This window comes from Vulpes vulpes, unplaced genomic scaffold, assembly GCF_048418805.1.
Source record: "Vulpes vulpes isolate BD-2025 unplaced genomic scaffold, VulVul3 u000000791, whole genome shotgun sequence".
In the NCBI taxonomy this organism is placed as follows: domain Eukaryota; kingdom Metazoa; phylum Chordata; class Mammalia; order Carnivora; family Canidae; genus Vulpes; species Vulpes vulpes.
The window spans coordinates 1-21,467 of NW_027325854.1; the positions used below are offsets into that span (position 1 = coordinate 1).

General features: G+C 34.0%; 1 protein-coding gene across 1 annotated transcript in view; it reads right to left on the bottom strand.

The window, feature by feature from the left end:
• Positions 1 to 505: 505 nt before the first annotated feature.
• The window catches only part of UBE2D1 (ubiquitin conjugating enzyme E2 D1), a 30,722-nt gene continuing 9,760 nt past the window's right edge, over positions 506 to 21,467 (bottom strand). Inside the window, exons 2-7 of the mRNA XM_026013542.2 lie at positions 8,874 to 8,937; positions 8,749 to 8,780; positions 6,173 to 6,250; positions 4,998 to 5,103; positions 2,122 to 2,215; positions 506 to 1,386 (exon numbers count right to left, since the gene is read on the bottom strand). Of these exons, the coding sequence (XP_025869327.1) occupies positions 1,341 to 1,386; positions 2,122 to 2,215; positions 4,998 to 5,103; positions 6,173 to 6,250; positions 8,749 to 8,780; positions 8,874 to 8,937 (420 nt within the window). The 3' untranslated portion in view covers positions 506 to 1,340. The remainder of the gene's footprint in view (positions 1,387 to 2,121; positions 2,216 to 4,997; positions 5,104 to 6,172; positions 6,251 to 8,748; positions 8,781 to 8,873; positions 8,938 to 21,467) is intronic.

Sequence of the window (21,467 nt, forward strand, 5' to 3'; positions counted from 1 at the left end):
AACAGAAGAAAGCATCATTTTAGAATTTTCTTTATATCATCTATAGTAAAAAAATGGATGTTCTCTTTCAAACTGTGATGGCACTACACTACTATTTTAAAAATTCTAGATTTTAAAATGTTAAGAAATACAATGTCCGTTCCATCTAGAGGGCACTTTAATGAATTAAACTAATTATTTTTCAGGTCTATTCCTTCTTCACTGTGAGTGACACTGCCTTACACTCATCAGAGTACTTTAGTAAATAATCCACTTAAAATGTGATCTAAGACAAACCAACTTATTCTAAATTCTCTTCTATAACAAGGTATTGATGTGTATCATCTAGACTGATACTATAATAAACAGATACAAACCTAAAGCAATAAAATTTATATAATTAATGGCAATGAATGCCAAATACGACAGATCTCATTCTCACAACTTAGAATTAATTTTCATGCAAAATTTTATAGTTTTGATCCTTACTTATAGATAATTTCTTTCTTTAAGTAATCAAGACAAATAGTAGAAAAAGCATTTTATTTATATGGAAAAAGCTACATTAATATCTGTAAAAGGTGTCAATATAATATTGCCTATACAGAAAAAAATTCAAATGTGAATAGCAACAAATAAAAGTTACACATCTTCCTACTGAGCAGTGCAATTAATTCACATTGCAATAAAGTTAAGTCAAGTATAACAAAATCAAAACAAGTGTTTCTCCATAATCAGGATACTGAGAATTACAGTGTAAAGATCCTTTCAGGTTTAAGAAATCTGTAATCAATCTACAGAATACCCTAAGACAAAGGAGACAGACAGTTAATTCATTTAATTACCAGCTGTTGGGTTTTTTCAATACTGTTCACAGGGAAAAGGTAATGAGTTGACATACATGTAAATAGAATATATTTAGTCTATACAGTAAAAAAATACAAATTATAAAGTGAGCTAACAAAGAATGAAATCTGAATACAGATTTATAAAACTGATGACATCTTAGACAACACGTACAGTATTTCTCATGTAAAAACATCTAGTTTCAGCAAAAAATAATTTGGTTGTTTTTCAGATGCATTGCAGATCTTGTAAGCTGAAGATGCAGATGTCCACGTATCTTAAAAACCATAATAAATGTCTTTCTTAATGCATACAAAATGACAAATGCTCTCATCACAGTCTTAAGGGTATTTTTGGAAGTTTGTTTTGTCTTGCTTCAGAAATACATGTAAAGTGGGTAAAATTCAAAGGATTTCATGGTACAATGAAACAGTAAACAGTGCTCAATTTACTGCTAATGTTGAAAAAAACCTAGATTTTACAGTACTCTGGTATATATGAAAATTTTTTTGATTTTACATTGCATATTTCTGAGTCCATTCTCTTGCATGTCTGTTGTATCTGTAGGCATACAAAAGAGATATAGTAAAAACATACAAACTGAATCTTTTAGAAGCCCTATTTATATAAAACTGTATATTTTACCTTTTTACACTTAATTGCAATACTCATTCATATGCCAATTATTGGCTCAATATTGGTGACTTAGGTTCATACATTATAAATAAAACAGAAAACAAGTAATTTTTAACTGATGGATTTCTCTACAACCAATATAAAAACAAGCTTAAATTATAAACAACAAAATGAGGAAATCAATTTCTAACATAAATCTATAAAAGCCAACCCTGAATGGGCACTGTCTGTAAACTGCAAATGAATCAAAAGTACCAGCAAGATGAAGCAGCTTGAAAATTACGTCAGTTTGGAGGGGGTTAGGGATAACTTCTCTTCCTGGGAGAAGATAAGGAATACAATATTCAATGCTTTCCCATTATCAAATTATTTTAAATTTACCACCTAGAACTATATATAGTTCTTTCCTATCAATAAAGTCATATTGTGCAAATACAAGATGTACTATTAAATAGTAAAGGATTAAACACTATTTGGGAAGGAATGATATCTTTTGTAAAAAGACTAATAAAGTTTAAAATGAAAGATTTCTTCCATTGGAAAGATAAACAAACTTAGTATAATAAACACAATTAATTGTACTTAAATGTATTGATAATACTTCTATTTTGGCAGACTACACAGAAATACACCCAGGCAGAAACTTAAGTAAACACTTACTTTTCTTTGTCTGATTTATAGATTTGTGCAATATCTGGTACTAAGGGGTCATCTGGATTAGGATCACAAAGTAGAGAACATATGGACAATAAAACTAGATTGAAAAGAGAACAACATATTAGATAATGATCTATTTTGCACAATTACATATATGAAAATGATTTGACTGAATATAGACAATGAACTTATAAAGAAAACAAAACAAAGTAACATGCTAAATTACATTGTAGACTACTTAGAAACAAATATTTTTTAAATTAAAAATTATAAAACTAGCATGTAGGGTATATAATACAAAATTACCATAATTTTTGATGTTTTAAACTCTGAATTTCTACTTATTTAAAAAATATGCATCTTTATAGTAACTATAAACTATAAACATTTAATTTCAAGAAGTCTCTACAAAAATAATTTTAGGTAACATATATAGCTAATCAAAACATTTTAAAAACAGTATCCTAATTTTAGATATTTCTTAGAGATATTTCTGAACTTTAATGAGGAAACTGTCCACTTTTTATTTTATTATAATTCAGAAAATCTATGTTCTAATCAATTCAAAATAAGGAAAGCAAATTATAGTTAACAGTCCAAACCATTTTAGATTCATGTTTATGTACTTTTTACTTTAGTTTAGTGCTATAGTTTGCCTACAAAGAAAGATTTGTCAGATTTTTTCAATAAATCTTTTATTCCATGTACATTATCTGTATCACACTCATTTAATAATAATGTGAACAATTATCAATATTTAACTTGTACATTTTTAAATAGAAATGAAAACTGAAAAAGTAGTTGTATCTTGCCACATCAAAATACTATTTCAAATACCTGCATTTTAAAAAACAATCTAAAGTATCTGAAGAAGTAAGGAACAAGGACTCTGGTTCCTCACTGATGTTTCAACTGCATGCCACCACTTCTGAGGGGGTATGAGGAGTCTTTGGAAGAACATTTTATCTTCACCTTCCTCTACTATGTTTATTTATCTTTTCCTACTCTTACAAATCCACAAGTGAATTTATAAAACAGAGTTAATTCTTAAATGACACATGTGAAAGGGGGCTGCTAAGGGCTAATAAGAAAATTAATATTTTCTTCCTTATCTTTCATCTGCCCACTAAAATTTTCAACCTTGTATATATTAAACCAATAGGGTAGATTATCTTAGCTCACATTTCCAGAGTTTCTAGACTAAACTCATGATAAAAAAGCAAAATAAGACATTTAAAATATGGAAATCCCTCATTTCTCATTCTTGCTGCCAAGAGCCACATGCCCTGATTTCACTATCATATACGCAAATCAAATGTTTTAAGATAGAGAAAAAGGTATTAATAGTTGACATTCTTGAGTGCCTTCTATGTGCCAGATGCATAGCGACCTTAGGTGGTAATACTCTTATAATCCTCATTTTACATATGAGGAAACTGAGGCTCCTTGAAATTCTTCAAGGACAGTTTCCAGGAGCCAAGAATATTAACTAATATTTATAAAAAGTTTCCAATGTTAGAAGATAAGTGCTCAACATCTGGCAGTGTGCCATTTCTTTTATAAGTACTTAACCACTTATGCCAAATGACTTACATTTGTGATACCATTCCAGGAAAGAGTTTATTGAGTAACCTTTTGACACAAACTTTCTTACATCTAGTGCATAGCAGTTATACTATGTGAAAGCTTTTTAAAATGACACCAGAATCAACATGAACATTTTATACAAACATTTTGGTCAGAAAAACTGCCACTCATAATAACTAGCTGACAGGAAGGGCTACTCCTTACCTAATACTTAAAATATTTCTGTGGACTCTGCTTCCTATAAACCTAAACACCTTTTTAAAAAAATATTTTATTTATTTGAAAGAGAGAGAGAATGAATGATGAGGAGAGAGAGGGAGACTCCCTGCTGAACAGGGGAGTCTGATGCAGGCTGGATCCCAGGACCCAGAGATCATGACCTGAGCTGCAGACAGACGCTTACCTGACTGAGCCACCCAGGCACCCCTAAACCTAATCACTTTTAAGTTAAACATTAAGGTAGCATTTATTAAAGCGATTTTTAAAATGAGCATAGACTCACTCCTCCCTTTAATCCTTCAAGAGAAATAATTTTCTTAAATTCTAGAACAAGGGAAAACTACCAAATTAAATTACTTCAGCAGATGCTTCTAACTCAAAACAGTATTTTCCAATGGTTAGGTTCTCTTCTATTAGAGAAAAAAGACATGAATTAAGAGAACTGGCACAGTATAGAGTATTGGCTAATAACAAAAAGGCTTCCGAAGGTCTATGTACACATTTGATAATTTAACAAGGAAAAGCTATATATCTGTGAAAGCTGAGAATCCACATGGATCATCAGTCATGAAAATAATGCTATTGGTTACTGTAAGTTTAGACTAACATGCTAAATGTCCTGCGCTATTCTAAAGTGAAATGTGTCTCTCATTTGAAATCATTTATCAGTCTAATCTGGTATTTTTTCTTAGATGATGTAAGAGAAGTATAACTTTACTCATTACATCGAAAATCCCATTTAATAAATGGGACAGATGGTCCTAAAATCTTATTTATACCCTATCTCTCTCTTTAAAGCCCAAACTAAAGTAGTAAAATGTCAACAGGCTTATCCAAATATCTAGCTCTAACATATTTAAAATTTCTCTCATTTTATCATTACGATTTGCCCATTAATCATGCCAAGCTAATGCTAAAAGCAAAAGAGTAAAAGAAGAGCTATGAAAGTAAAGCAAAATCAAAGCAGGAAAAAACACAGATTTTTTTTTTTAAACTTTAGTCCCTATATACCTCTGCTGTATTTTTCCTGTCTCACTGTTATCAACTGTTATAAATCTGATAAATGAAATTACCTTTTGATACAGTCAGAGCTGGTGACCATTGTGACCTCAGGATATCAAGACAAATACTTCCATTACTGTTGATGTTTGGATGGTAAATTTTTGTTGTGAAAGCAATCTAAAAAACAAAACAAAAAAAATGTGACAATCCATGAACTATAGACAAAACAGAACAAAATTGTGCTAGAGCAAAATGTCCTCAATTTTATATAACCTTAGAGGAGAAATGTATTCAACAAGAAACTGAGCATCTACTTTGTGCACACAGTTTTAACTACTGGGAGTGTAAAAGCAAATAAAGTCAGTTTTCCCTTTCCTCTCAGGAACTGAGAAGTATTTTGGAAGATAATAAATAAAACTCTTATAGCTGATATGACTGGCTGAGTAGTACCTGAAGTAATTAACCATGGCTTTCATCATCCCTCAAAGTAATCCTTTTCTTAATTTATCGTTGATACATGCAAGTGACACTTGGATCTAAAAATAGGGTGCTGACTTTGGTCCACAAGAAAGCTGAGGGGCCGTTACCTATCCTAAGGAGTCTGACAAGAATTCTAATCTTCCAGGAAGTTATTATATTGTTTCATATATATAATGTTAATCAGGTGTTTTTAAAAATCAGAAATAATTATTCTGAGTGACAGAATTTGTTAACAAATTTCTCCCTCTTTGATGTCACCATCACTTATTTCCTCTTCAGATCTAGTTTATATTTAATTTAATAAGAACACATTTTTATTTTTCCTACCCCGCTTAACAAAGAGACTGTACCATATTTATTTTTTTAATCCTCAATATAATAGAACATCGGAGATGCTCAATAAATTTTTGAATTAAGAACTTAAGAACTGAGAAATAGGGTCAACTTTGGAAAGATAATCTCCTGAATAGAAAAGTCTGATTCTTGACCATAAAAAATTTCCCAAACTACATATATTTTAATAAGGAAGGGGAAAAAGGTAAGAAAGCTAATTTATAGTATAACAGATACTGCCTTTTATTTTATAGATATAGTCCAATATTTGAGTAAGAAAGCATATTTTAAATTCAGTTATTTTACAAAATAGTTTCAACATGCTAATCTACCCATGTGTTTGACATGATGTGTTTGACATCACGTACAAATCTTGGAGTAAAGAGTAAGATCCCTGGCAAAGGAGGCACATCAATCATAAAAATTAAAGTACCTTTGGTGGCTTAAAAGGATAGTCTGTCGGAAAATGTACAGTGAGAAAGAAGACTCCACCTTGATAGGCGCTATCAGGCTGAAATTACAAATATTTGCATCAGTAATTATTGTATTTTTTAGTAACCTGAGATATGATATCCCCTTAAATAGATTTGAAAAAAAAAATGCCATCATTCTGTCCCAAGTGCAAATCATTTACCTTGAAAATAGGTTTCCCTTAGCAGATATGAAGGAAGACTCTCCAACAATCATGACAACATCAAAGTTAAACACAAAAATAGGACCCACACAGTAGTGTGACTTAAACAGATCTTTTTATGAGTCTAGAGTTTAATAGACTGGTATACACTAAGATTGCTTTGAGAAAATAATTTTCTGCAGCAGTAATTGGTATGGGAAAAAGGGGTGGGGCTAGTATTCTTATTTACAAAACAAGATCTGATGGTCTTTTAAAAAAAAGATTTATTTACTTATTGATTTTAGAGAGAATGTAAGCTGGGAGAGGGGCAGAGAGGGAGAGATCTTGAGCAGACTCCCCACTGAGCAGGGAGCCTGACGTGGGGCTTGATCCCATGACCCTGAGATCATGACCTGAGCTGGAATCAAGAGTTGGGCACTTAACTGAGCCACCGAGGCACCCCTGAGTGTCCATTAAGGGGCAAGAATAGAGATGAACTAAAAAGACCAAGTTACAAAAAGGAAAGGCTCCGTGACAAACAATTCAGATCTCCAATCTTCACTTAGTAATGGTTTATAATGTGGAAAACGCAAAAAAAAGCTAAAAATAAACCTAGATAAATTCAATATTCATTTAACCAAATTAGGAGTCAACTTTACAAGAGGAATTTAAATATGGCCATGTTTCTTTATGGCAGTTAGAAAATACATTTAATGCTACAAGCAAGAAAAAAATGACAAAGAAAAAAGGCAGCAAAATACCTAAAATTCTATTTTAATTCCTTTATACACACACACATATATACATACCCACATATATTCCTTTATATATATATTAAAGATTTTATTTATTTGAGAGAAAGTAAGAGAGCGCACGCATGCACAAGGAGGTGGAGGGGCAGAGGGACAAGCAGACTACTCCCCACTGAGCAGGGAACCAGATGCAGGGCTCAGTCCCAGGACCCTAAGATCATGACCTAAGCCAAAGTCAGATGTTTAACCAACTTGGAGCCACCCAGGTGCCCTTCCTTTATACTTAATTAAATTTATCATGTTATATTACCACTTTGGTAATACTAGCAAGACTATCAATACTTCTTCGAGTCTCTGCATATACATTAGAGGACTGTACTGGATAATAGATATATATAGACATATATATATATAGATATATATCTAATATATATATCTTACTTATAATATATATATATAATATATATCTTACTATATATAGTTTAATTCCAGTTCATCAAAAATTATAAGGAATGTAGAAAATATAAGTAAATTCAAATGATATTATAGAGTGGCATGTTTAGATTACTAAAATAAAGGGGTATGAGTAACATAATTGTAACCATTTGCTACAGGTGATTCACCTAAGAAATATCTGTGAAGGGCTATAATTCAAATGGCAAGGGTGGGCCTTTAAATAGTAGTATTTTGAAGGTTCTTAGTAAGCAATGAAAAACATATAACTAGATTCTTAAAGTTGTTATTTAAATAAATATGTTGCATTTACCCTTTAAAAAACTAACAATGTAACAGTTTAGTAATTTCAGACATCTGCCCAGGACTCCTGTTTTGAAAATTCAGTACTTATTGTCTTTTAAAATGAAACACAAGGCAAAATGATTTAAACTTCTATGAGTAACTAGATAAAGTTCTTTCAGGGGAGGCAGGAGAGAATGGTGTTAATGGAAACATGTTACTAGTATACTCTCACCCAGAAAGTAGTCAATGCCCATTCTTTTGCAATCAGATTTTTGTGCACAGAAAGAAAAGCCTGTTTCATAGAAAGAAACAATCTTAACAAGGGTAGTAAGTGTTATTAAGTAAAGCCAGTCACAAAATAGGTAATTTTGAGTTCAGTACAACGAAACTATAAACAACAAATTCACGAGTTGGCAAAGACAGATGCATTGAAATTATCTCACCAATTCTCTTTCATACATAGGAACAGTGAAAACAGTTATTGCAAACTGGTGCTTGTTACTTGCAGGTATTCCATTACTGAGTTAATTATTTCTAACCTACTAAAATTGTTTTGCTTTTTTTACTAAAATTGTTGATATGAGAATAACTATGCTTAATTTTGAACAACTGACTTTTGTGTTTAAAAACAGATCAAGCAAATGTATAGCCTGGTTGCATACTGTGGGTGATCGATCCATGACTATTTGTAATAATCAAGGATTTGCCAAAGGAAAACATCACAGTGATGTATTTGCCACCAGTGCTCTAGAAAATCATCATAAATCCTTTAATCATATTTTGCTTCCTGGGTGATTCAGAGTACAAGAAAACTCAACCTTAGCCACAAACAACTGATCAAAGGTGAAACAACAAAAATGAAGTATGGCTTCGGGAATTAATTTCATATATATGAATCATACTTACAGGTCCCATAATAGTTGCTTGCCAGTGGAACACTGAAACAAACAAAGGAGTTTTGGAGTCATTAACAAATGTTCAAACGTATATTATTAATGATAGCAAAATCCTAGCAAGAGAGCAAAGCTTACAGTCATCTCCCACAGGTCCAGCTGAACAATGAGCAGGTGGGTCCCGTTGTAGATCACTTAATTCCTGAAGCAAAGCAAAAATACTTCAGGTTAATCATTTTTCCAGTGAAACAAACAATAGTCTATGAAGACATAAATTATTTAAAATAATTTTAGGCAGTTCTATTCAAAATATGAAAACAGAAAATGTACTCTGTTACTGATTGGTAGAAGAGTATGGCAAGTATTAAATTCCTTCCTGAGAGATCTCCAAACCCTAAAATATTAAATGGATTAAAATATTGTTTTTCTCTAATATCCCCTAAGACAAAAATATTTAGTAAGTATCTACTGTATGCAAGGTAATTTATAGAATTGCTATATAAGAACTGCTATAAGAATGCTATACTATACCATAAGAATATAAAAAGAACTTCAAACGTTTACAATCTAATTTCGGAGTGATGACTCACAGAGAAGTGGATACTGAAAGAACAACCTACCTGAAGGTTAAATAGAAAGAAAGGAGATAAGTCAGGCCATCTTTGGAAGCATAGCACATTGATTCATATGCTTTCTTCTGCTCTCAAGGAAGAAAAGGAAGGATCAGGGAAATGACACAGTTTGGAGCCAGTCCTGGGTTGGCATTCTAGTTTTACCATAACTAGCATCACGAGCCTGGGGGAAATCACTCAATTTCCTTATCTTCACCCCAAATATGAAAGGTATAATAAAGTCAATATAAAAGATCATACTTAAAAAAAAAAAAGATCATACTTTAGGACTGAAGTACCTACTTTAGTTTGGAAGATCATTTGAGGCAGTGGCATCTAAATCAAAAAGTAAAGGAGTGGGAGTTCATTTTGGGAGATATGAGTGACACTGTTAAGTAGACTAAAAAGTAAGATGAGACTAAAAAAGTAGGCAGAGGCCAGGCAGAGAACTGAGAACAATACACATCATACTAAAGATTGGAGGTTTTAGGGAGCAGTATGATCTGATTTAAAAAATAGCTGTCTGGCCTTTGTATTGAATGGATAAGAGATGAGAAAGAGGAGAAGCTATTAGTTACTAAAGGAGAGAAAAATGAGGGCTTGGTGTAGAGAAGCAGCTATGAAATAAAAGTGGACAGAAATATTTTGAAGGGCCAACTTCTCACAGGATTTGATGATGAATTACATGTACACAGGTAAGGAGAGAGGTCACAGCCATGTATCATGAAGATTAGTGGCAGCTAACATTTACTCCTTGTTTTATTGTCCTAACCATCCTCAGAGACAGGTGTTATCATGCTCCCCATTTTACAGATGAAGAACAAAGGCATCACACTTCACTGTATGCTCACAAAACTAGTATAGGGTGGAAGCGGGATTCACACCTTGGTAGTCAGACTGGTAACCTTTTTAGCTTACAAATGTACAAATGTGGATTCCATTTAGAAATGGGAGAATACTAAAAAGACAAGTTTGTTTGGAAAGGAGACATACTGAATTGGTGATCCCTGTGGTGTCAAAGGAGAATTTAGTTCAGCATGTAGGTCTGGGGCTTAAAAGAGGACTAGACTAGAAACTGGAAAATCATTATGTATACCAGGCATTTAAACCTGTTGGAGTGATATAAAACTTTTCATGGGAACACATGTAAACTCTATTTCATCCAATCTAAGATGCTAACAACCATAAATGACATCCTTATTTTTTGTATCAGTAATTAAGGAGAAAAGCTATCAATTAATTTTAAGACTATATCAATTATAAGATGCTATCTAGATTTTAGAAATGTTTAAATAAAAAATATAAGCACCTTAGAACCCTTACAATATGGTTTTACAACGAGTTCAATGTTCTAACAGAAATAAGGAAAAGGATGGCTAACAGTGTTCTAACAGAAATAAGGAAAGGCTTTCCTAAGAAATTCCTAAGCTTAAAAACTGAGCCAAGTGCAGACTCTGGTCTAGTTCTTTCAAGTCTTCTCCAGTATATCTTGGTCTTTTCATTTCTGTTTTTGTTGCTGTTATCTTCACAACTGGTGCTGTACCCTTCTTCCTGATAAGAATTAACTAGCAAAGTTAGCAGTTTCTTTGGTCCAGGTGTAGTTAAACAATAAGAGGGAGATTTCAATCCTCAACTTAGTGATAATGGTTAGATTAAAAAGCAAGGCTCTGAACTTCAAATTCAGGTACCATACTCACTTGCCACATGATCTTGGGCAAAACATTATTTTCCCCTCTCCAAACCTTAGTTTTCTGTAACGTAAAGTGGCATTACTACTTTTATCCATAGTCTCTATAACAGCCAAGAGAAATGATACATGTGAAAAACCGCAATCTCTGACATGTAGTAAGTATTCAAGTAAATGTAGCAGAATGCAACTATTTAATCGGTTTAAATACCTGGGGGAGGAGTGTTCCCAAGTCACAGACCCATTTTAGATGACTGTGCTTTATTTAATAGTTTTCTAATCTGGGCTTTTAGGAGATTGCTTCTGAAAATATTAATCATGTTGAGTTTTCTAACATTAGTGTAAATGGGTAAATGGGACTACTTTGCCCTTACTTTATGCAGAAAACTAGTTATTTTGAAAATGAGTTTCTGTAGTTAAAAAAAGGAAGTTATTTGCATGGATATATTTTTACAGAGATACTATATATGTGAATAAGTCATACCTATAAATACATACATATATTTTATATTCTAACAAAAAGCTCAAAATTATACTTTATTTGTAATATTATGTTCAAATTTCAAATGTTAGACTGTTATTCAAATCCCTTTAAAATAATACAGAAAAGTCAAGGTTATCTTGTTCTTTTATTTTTGTGCCCTGATTCTTTTTTTCATTTTTAAAGATTTTATTTCTTTATTTGACAGAATGAGAGCACAAGCAGGGGGAAGGGCAGGCAGAGGGAGGGAGAAGCAGGCACCCTGCTAAGCAGGGAGCCTCACAGGGGGCTCCATCCCAGGACCCTGGGATCATGACCGGAGCCAAAGGCAGACACGTAACTGACTGAGCCACCCAGGGACCCCTTTGTGCCCTGATACTTCCTCCTCTGCTAGGAGCAGTTTGAACTCAGGACAAGAGAAAAATCTCACAACTGAACTGCAAAGGTCAGGTTCTTAAGTTGTCTATTTAAAGCTCACTTATTATAGGAAAGAGGAAGCTGAACAGTACATCAAACATTCTTAATAGTGAACTGATCATTACTCATGAATAGTGACATTAATGCTCAGGTGAAGACTTACACATCCTAGACTTTTTAGGGGTCTAAATCTCTAATGTTCTATCCCTTTCTCAAACCATGTGTCTAGAAATATGCCCTGTTATATTTGGAAATATGTAACTAAACCTATGGTACATCGGTGCAGACAGAATGACCAACTGAAAACAAAAGGCTCAATATATACCCTCCTTCATCCCCAAAAATAGATCTTAAAATTGAAAGAAGAAAAATGAGGAATTCTGAGATGTGCTAAGAGGGTGAAAATATATAGCAAACAAAACTACAACCAACCAAAAAAACCCCACCCTTTTGTTCTTAGCCTATTCGGCAGCCAGTATACTTATAGGTAAGACACAAAAAACCAAGAACTACTTATACTGGTTAAATACCAATTTAGTTTACTCCAAGATTCTCAGAAACAGTCTTAGAATTTGATTCATGGTTTCTCTGCTTTAAATGGCATTCTTATTTGCCTATTTCTATCACCATAGCCACATATGGAGTATTAAAAATAATTCAGTGAGTCCTATGTTATTTCAAGCAGAAATTCTAGGAATAGTCATCTCTTCCTTTGCTCCTCTCTCCACTATCTATGTAAGAATTAACACTGAATTATACCAACTGCTCAAATCAGTCAGGTCCTTACCTAAGAGCCAAAGATTAATTCCACAATCTCTCTACTCATGGAGGCCCCTCTAAAGTTTGGTTTACTCTGACCCTGGCTTTCACTTCCTCCTACTCCACCAACTACCTTGAAATCTAGGATGCACTCCATAGGTAGCCTCCCAATAACTGTTTCATTAGCCCCTCATCTAGGCCTCTTCATGGCCTTGCTTTTACCTCATGCTATTTAAAAGTAAAACGTCTCAAAGGAAAAAAAAAAGTCTCAAAGACAAAGCATTTAAAACCATTTATTTTTAATTAAGAGGTATATGTGTATGTGTGTTTGTGTTACAAAAGTAAAACAAAGTAGTGCTTTGTAAAGAAAAAAAAACCAGAGTAATGCATAAATAGTCAAACACCCACAGGAATTGTTGTCACCAAAACCAAACCATTGTTTAACATTAGAATACTTCATCCACAGCTTTGGAGGAAAATGACATGTCATTCACTGTTGGAGGGAGTGTTAAGACACATCCTTTTGAAGGGCAATTTGGTAATAACTGTGAATGTGAAAAACACATATGGTCTCTGACCCAGTAATTTCACCTCATAGTAATAACTGTCCAAATACCCAAAAATACATGTATCAGGATGCTCAGTGAGGCAGTTTACTTAACTATGAAAAACCAAGGACAACTTAAAGCTCCATTAATAAGAGAATGGTTTCATGATACAGCCACATGATGTAACACTGTGCAGCCATTGAAAAGAATGAACTAGATCTGTATATGCTACATATAAAGATGTTGTGTGCCTATAAAAGTTTTTGAGTTAAAAATTCAAGTTACAGAAGGGTATGCCCATTAGATCCCATAACATATACACATACTATACATGCATACAAAATAAGTAAAACTATTAGCTATAGCTATTTCTGGGAATGAGTTGTCACTTTTCATTCATGTCTTCTATATTATTTCAACTTTTTAAAAATACTTTTATAACTTTTTAAAGAAAAAATAGTGATTTTTTTTTTACTCAGGTTCTTAGACATTTTTAAAAACTGAAATAACACTGGTATTTTTCATTATACCTATAATAAGTATCTTCTCTTGTCACTAAATAATTTTCATAAGACAAGGAAAGATTGAGGAAATGTCACAGATTAAAGAATATATATACTAAGACATACCAATTAAATTCAATGTAGGATCCCAGACTGGATCCTCAAACAAGAAAAGGACAGTTGAAAAACTGGTAAAATCTGAATTAGGTCTGTAGTTTAGTTTATAGTATTGTACTTTATGTACTTTATGTTACTTTCTTCATTTTGGTAATGTAAGTTGTAAATATTAGGAAAAATTAGGTGAAAGATACACATGAACTTTATTATTTTTGGTAACTTTTCTGTAGACTAAATTTATTTCAACACAAATAATAATGTAAAACTTTTTTTATATATTCCCAAACTTAATCCACTTTCTTTCTCAGGATTGCTTCTTTTCCTGTGTCTCCAACATCTATTAATGGAATATTTGTCACAAAGTCACCAGGTTCAAAATTTCAGCATTGTTTTGACTCTTGTCTTTCTCTTATCCATCATCTATATATAGTCAGATGAGAATACAATATACTCTCAATACCTGTTCTACTGCTTACTACAATTTCTTCAAAAACCAGGTATAGTACAACTATAATTGCTTCCACAAACTCTATGCATTATTTGCATAATAATCTAAAAAGCACAGCTCTATTTCAATCTTCCTTTAGAGAATTTCAGTGGCTCCCCACTGCTTATTAAAATCACACTCAACCAGTGAAGGCTTTCCATTACCTCGTTACCAGTTTACATGCTCAATTGGGTTCCCATTCACAAACTTGCTCAATAATATTCCAAAGAACTCCCTTCAGTTTTCCTAAACGCTTTCAGGAGGCCTATTAGGTCAATGTTAATTTCACAATAAAACTAAGATGTTAGGGCAGCCCCGGTGGTGCAGTGGTTTAGCGTTGCGTTATGGGGTGTGATCCTGGAGACCCGGGATCGAGTCCCACATCGGGCTCCCTGCATGGAGCCTGCTTCTCCCTCTGCCTGTGTCTCTGCCTCTCTCTCTCTCTCTGTGTCTCTCATGAATAAATAAATAAAATCTTTAAAAAAAAAAAAACTAAGATGTTATTTACCTTTTTCACTCTCAATGAGTATACAGTAGTTTTCTAGTTATATAACATGTGATATTTTAACAGACTGAATTCCTCAGCAGATGTGAAAATTCAACTATTTTCTATAAGCCTGACATAATGAGATCTGAACATATGTAAAACAATGCCACTTCTTGGTTGTTTTAGAAAAGTTATTCTTTTTTTAATTTTTTTTAAATTTTTATTTATTTATGATAGTCACAGAGAGAGAGAGAGAGAGAGGCAGAGACACAGACAGAGGGAGAAGCAGGCTCCATGCACCGGGAGCCTGATGTGGGATTCGATCCCGGGTCTCCAGGATCGCGCCCTGGGCCAAAGGCAGGCGCCAAACCGCTGCGCCACCCAGGCATCCCAAGTTATTCTTTTTTTAAAGATTTTATTTATTTATTTGAAAAGAGAAAGAGAGAGCATGGGAGGATGGAGTGAAAGGGAGAAATAGTCTCCCTGCCCGAAACAGGGAGCCTGAAGTGGGGCTTGATCCCACCATGCCAGGATCATGACCTGAGCTGAAGGCAGAAACTTAACAACTGAGCCCCAGGAGCCCCTGGAAAAGTTACTTTTAATAAAAATATTATTTATGTTAACATAATAATTTTGTTATTTCTAAATTACTATTTCTAAATTTGTTTTAGTTTCTCATATGGTAAATATTAATAGATATAATCCATACAAACAAAAAGCTCTCTGAAGTCCTAAATACTTTTTTTTTGAGAGAGCACACAAGCAAGGGGAGGGGCAGAGGGCAAGAGAGAGAACTCCAAGTATGAATCCAAGACGACAACCTGAGCTGAAATCAAAGAGTTGGATACCTAACCAACTGAGCCACCTAGGCAATCCCCTCAACACTTAATACGAGGAGGTCCTAAGACCAAAAAGTTTGAGAGACATATAGTCAGGTTTCACCTGATTACTTCGATATTACATGGCTAAGTTCTCTGGCCTTTGTAATTTTTTTCTCCAAAAACTAGTTCCCTATTCCCAAATTATACCCATTCTCCTTAACAGTGGTCATCTTCTCAACAGCCACTTTAAAAACATAAGTTTTGGGGTCAGACTTGGGTAAAATCTGGTCTCGCACTAACCCTTCCTAGCTGTGTGACTATGGGCAACTTAACCTCTTTGAGTCTCAAAGTACCTCTTCTGGACATCACTGATAACCCTGAAGAACTATATTGACAAATGAATGAAAACACAAAAGTACTGGGGCACCTGAAGGGCTCAGTCAGTTAAGCGTTGGACTCAGGTCTTGATCTTAGGGTCTGAGATCGAGCCCTACCATAGGATCTATGCTCACTACACAATCTGCCTGAGGTCCTCTCCCTCTACCCCTCCCCTCACTGACTTGTTCACTCTCTTTAAAAAAAATAAATAAATCTTTAAAAAAAAAAAAAAAACCCAACAACACAAAAGTACCTACCTCAATACCTGGTATGTATAATAAGATGCTTAATATATACCAAATTTCTTCCCTCCCTTTCCTCTTCTACCAGAAAGCTTTTTTTTAAACCAGGACTTTAATGCATTTTATTCATGGATTCCTCCACAATACTTATTAGCACAATGCCTTTTGTATAAGTGTGTGATATTTGAGTTAATCAATAAAATTTAAGGAATAACATGATCAGCAGGGAATAGACATTTCAAATTTCAATGTTCTTAGAAATACAAATAATTAGATTTGACAAGAGGATCAGAATCACTCCCTTATGTTGGTATGCAGACAGCATTTAATAAAAAATATCATAATAACAGGTGTTAAGAGAGAATAGTGCAGTTCACTTAGAAACACTGGGATGGCCCTTTAAGTAATATATAATTAAACCTAAAAATGAATCTCAAAAGAATATTAATCATTAAAATGTTAAAAACTCATGCTACTGCCACAATTATTTTCAATTTACAGAATGTATGACGTTCTAGCAAAGTAGCCAAGCCATAGAAAATTCTAGTTACAAATTTTGGTTTTGGTTTTTCTGGTTTAGAAGACCTCAAAACTCTAAATATTCCACCCTTACTGTTTATTTAGGATGCTGCTGACCTACTGTTAGGATATATAGCTTTTAGTTGCTTTTCCAGGAGGAGTTAGGAGTTTGTGCTGAGCTGATCAGTTTTAAAGTAAAGTTATCTTCCAAACACTGGCAATCTGTGGTAACAGAGCTGTCCAGAAACAGGGCTGCAGTTCATGGCATAGACAATTTTTTTGGTTTTGGGTTTTTTTTTGTCCCATGACCAATTTAACCAGTTGACTAATTACAGAAGTTTATTAAGCATTTCCATATCTTTTCTAATAGGGATCATGACTCTGTTTTTATACTCTCATCCCAACTCTACCCTCCCAATGTTTTAAAGACGTAGTGGTATCAAATTATGACACTAATAATAATCCTCCTAAGTCACTAGTCCAACATATTTGTTGATGATTACACTGACACATGAAATTCGAGGAGAACTGATTTGCAGAAAAAAATAATTTCATAAGATATAGTTTAAAATGTATAGGAAAGAGGTCTTCTGGATTATTAGAAACTTAGAGGTAATTGTATCTCCAAGAAAATACCTGTAAGAATAGCTATACACTTCAAGGGTCACCTTCTGAATGTATTTATTCAAATTTAGAACACTCTAAGGAGTTCTAGAGAGTTTTTCCTAGGACAGAAGTGTGATCTAGTAAGGACTGGCATGAAATATCTTGACTGACCCAAATTACCTTCCAAATAAAAAATAAACACAAATATTGGGGCACCTGGGTGGCTCAGTAGTTGAGTGTCTGCCTTTGACTTGCGTCATGATCCTAGGGTCCTGAGATTGAGTCCCACCATCAGGCTCCCCACAAGAACCTGCTTCTCCCTTTGCCTATGTCTCTGCCTTTCTATGTCTCTCATAAATAAATCTTTAAAAACACACACACACAATATGAAACATTAGAAAAAAGGTTATAAGATCTAGTAAATTCTAAAAAGCCACATATTTTGCCTCAGAGATACTTCCTACCCCAACCCTTTAAACCTGTGGCACTCTACAATACTGTACTTAAATATAAGTAACCCTTATGTGCAAAAAAGTGGATTGCTAGAGCACAGAAAAGTTAATTTTTTTGTTGTTTCTTTTTTTTTTTGTATTTGCTAGTTATTACAAGTAGCAGTCAGGGCTGCTGCATTTTGCCACACAGGGCATAAGCCAAATCCAGAGGATGTCTTTCACATACTTCAATGGTGTGGTGCTTCCCTAGGGCTCTACAAAGCTTCACTGTGGACAGTTAGTTGCACATTAAAGAAATGGACAATAGGATTATCACTGTTTTTGATAAACAAATAGCACTTCTGATGAGGAAGCAAAAGTGATGGTGTTTGACATCTGAGTCGGACCCTGAGCACTTATTTTGTCAATGCATTGCAAATGGAATGAAAACAATGGCAAACTTAGCATTCAAAAATTAAAAGTGAAGTCAGTGGCATTCTAGTGGAGGAAAAGAAAAATTTTTTTCAATAGATGGTCATTTGGGTATCCATATGGTAAAAAAAATAAATAAACCTGGACCTCCCTCACCTCAAATCTTATCCAAAAATCAATTCTAAATAGATCATAGGCTTAAATATGAAGGATAAAATAACACTTCTATGTGTTTTTTTAAGGTTTTATTTTTATTTTTAAATAAAAATACACCCAACATGGGCTCAAACTCAAACCCTGAGACCGAGTCCCATGCTCCACTGACTGAGCCAGCCAGGTGTCCCAATAATGTTTTTTAAAAGAAAACACAAAATGACTTCATGACCTTGGAGGAGCACTACCCATACGAGAAAAAATGAAAAATTTGCACTTGACTAAGATCAAGAACACTTGTTCATTGAAAGACACACTAGAAGAGTTAAAAGGCAAGCAAGCGGGATCCCTGGGTGGCACAGCGGTTTGGCGCCTGCCTTTGGCCCAGGGCGCGGTCCTGGAGACCCGGGATCGAATCCCATGTCAGGCCCCCGGTGCATGGAGCCTGCTGCTCCCTCTGCCTGTGTCTCTGCCTCTCTCTCTCTCTCTCTCTCTCTCTCTCTGTGTGTGACTATCATAAATAAATAAAAAATTTTTTAAAAAGTTAAAAAAAAAAAAAGGCAAGCAAGCCATCAAATAGGAGAAAATATTTGCAATACATATATCTGACAAAAGACCCATACCAAATATGTAAAAACTTTATCTATAGATCAATTTTTAAAAGGCAGACTTGAATAGACATTTTATAAAAGATGCTACCATAAAAAAAAAAAAAGAAAGAAAAAGAGAGAAAGACTATACAAATGGCCAATATACAAATGAAAAGGAGCTCAGTTTCATTAGGCTTCAAGGAAATGTAATTAAAACCAAAATGCTATGCCACTAAAAACCCAACAGAATGGTTAAAATGAAAAAGCCAGAAAAAAGTGTAAGTGTTGGCAAAAATGTGATGCAATTGGAACTCTCATGCTGCTGGTGGATGAGGGAAAGTTTGACATTCACTACTAAAGGTGAACACTAGAATACTCAATGACCCAGCAAGTTTACTGCCAGGAACATACTTAACAGAAAAATGTAGAAATCCTGTAAGATACCAGATGCCTATCAAACAGTGAGGCTAGTTATAAATCCATATATGAAAAGAACTCATTATAGTAGACACACTGTGTGTGTGTGCAGAATGTATATTTCATTTTCACTTTTAAAATCGAAAATTGAAATACATAGTTGATCCAATGTCCTTCTCCTTTGAGACAAAGTAAGATTAAAACAAACCAACCTTACACCTAAACTCAGATCAGGCAATAAATATCATCAAACTGATTAAAGTATGCCCCAGACAAAACAATTTTCTCTTCTAATGTGGTTAATACTCATATAAAAAAAGAACTAGGGTATTTAAATTTCAAAATAAAAGTATAAGACATAGGGGATCCCTGGGTGGCTCAGTGATTTGGCGCCTGCCTTTGGCTCAGGTTGTGATCCTAGAGTCAGTCCCAGGATCGAGTCCCGCGTCAGGCTCCTTGCATGGAGCCTACTTCTCTCTCTGCCTGTGTCTCTGTCTCTGTCTGTCTCTCTGTGTCTCTCATGAGTAAATGAATAAAATCTTTACAAAAAAATAAATAAAAGTATAAGATAAGTATAAGTAAAGTAATGAAAGGTAGGTTACAAGATATTATCCTATATTTTGACTGGAACTATAGAAGCATTGTAAGTCCACAAAAATGTATACTTAATGGATTTATATAGCTTTACATGGCTAAGCACCTCTATTCTAGTTCAGATTTCTATAATCAAATAGACACAAAGGAAAGTACTAAGAGATCTAAAACTGAATTTTAAATTGGCACAGATGGTATGTTTATAACTCCCCCACAATATGCTGAGTGTTCTCCCTAAAACCAACCCAGACACAGACCCTGCCTCTAGGGAACTTAAAATCTAAAAGTAGATGAGGTAGCCTAATTCAAAGAAAGTAAGCAAATAAAAGGAAACAAAGAAGGGAATGTAAGAGAAGAGAGGCCTGCATTAATCTCTCAACTCCCAGAAGGGTAACAGTCCAATCTCAACAGTAGAGAATGAAAACTAACAAGTCAGAGCTGCCTTATTTACCACCACACCTAATATGACACTATGCAGTAAATACTCTCTAAAAAATTATGCTGACCAGGCTGAAAAATGCTTTGCTGTTCTCTAGCTTCAACATTCAGATGGTCTAAATCTCTATAACAGATATAATATACACTCCACTGGATGTGTGAAGGACATTAAACTGCCTGTGCATAGGGACTGATTTACAGTCAAAAATCTAAATTACTGAATCCAAAGCATATGAAAGCGTTATTTCAAAAATCCTGGCTCAACAGACAATTAATTTATGTGACACAATCATCTTTACCTCAAAACTCCTAAAACAAGACACTGATTCTTACTGGAATCAGATTTGATGTTGTCTCTAAAGGGATATATGAGCTATATTTGGTTTATCTGTAAACATTTCATGGGCTTACAGTTCAGACTCTGATCTCCTTATCCAGCTGACTAGAGCTATTCCAATAGAGAGATATCAAACAATCGTCAGAAAGGTCTCCAAATACAGAACCTCTTTAAGCCCTTGAATTAAAGAACAGCTTTATTTTTAACCATGTAGATTCTTCCTGGAAGGCTTCAAAATGCTGATAATATCCAATTAATCAAGTTATAGGAACCAAATTCACTTCAACAAACTGGTCCTAGCTGCTTCACCACCTCTTTGGATTAGACATCTCTGGTAAAGGCTATTAAAAAATAAATTAATAATAATAATAATAATGCAGCTAAATTCTACACAAAAGAAGATGAAGAAAGCCATGACGCCACTGACTTTGCTGCATCAAAATAGTATTTTTGAATCAGAACTATAAAGAATACAATTTAGAATAAACATTTGAGGTCAAGATTAGGGACAGTATTTACCCAGTGTCTCAGATCTGCAACCACTTTTCCCCAGTGTTTTAAGAAGCTGTAATGACTTTCAATTTCCCCAAATACTATCTTGCCTCTAGTTTAAAACATAGCTTCCTCTTAAACAGAAGACTTCTGGTCACCTCCTTTATATATATTTCCATCATAGG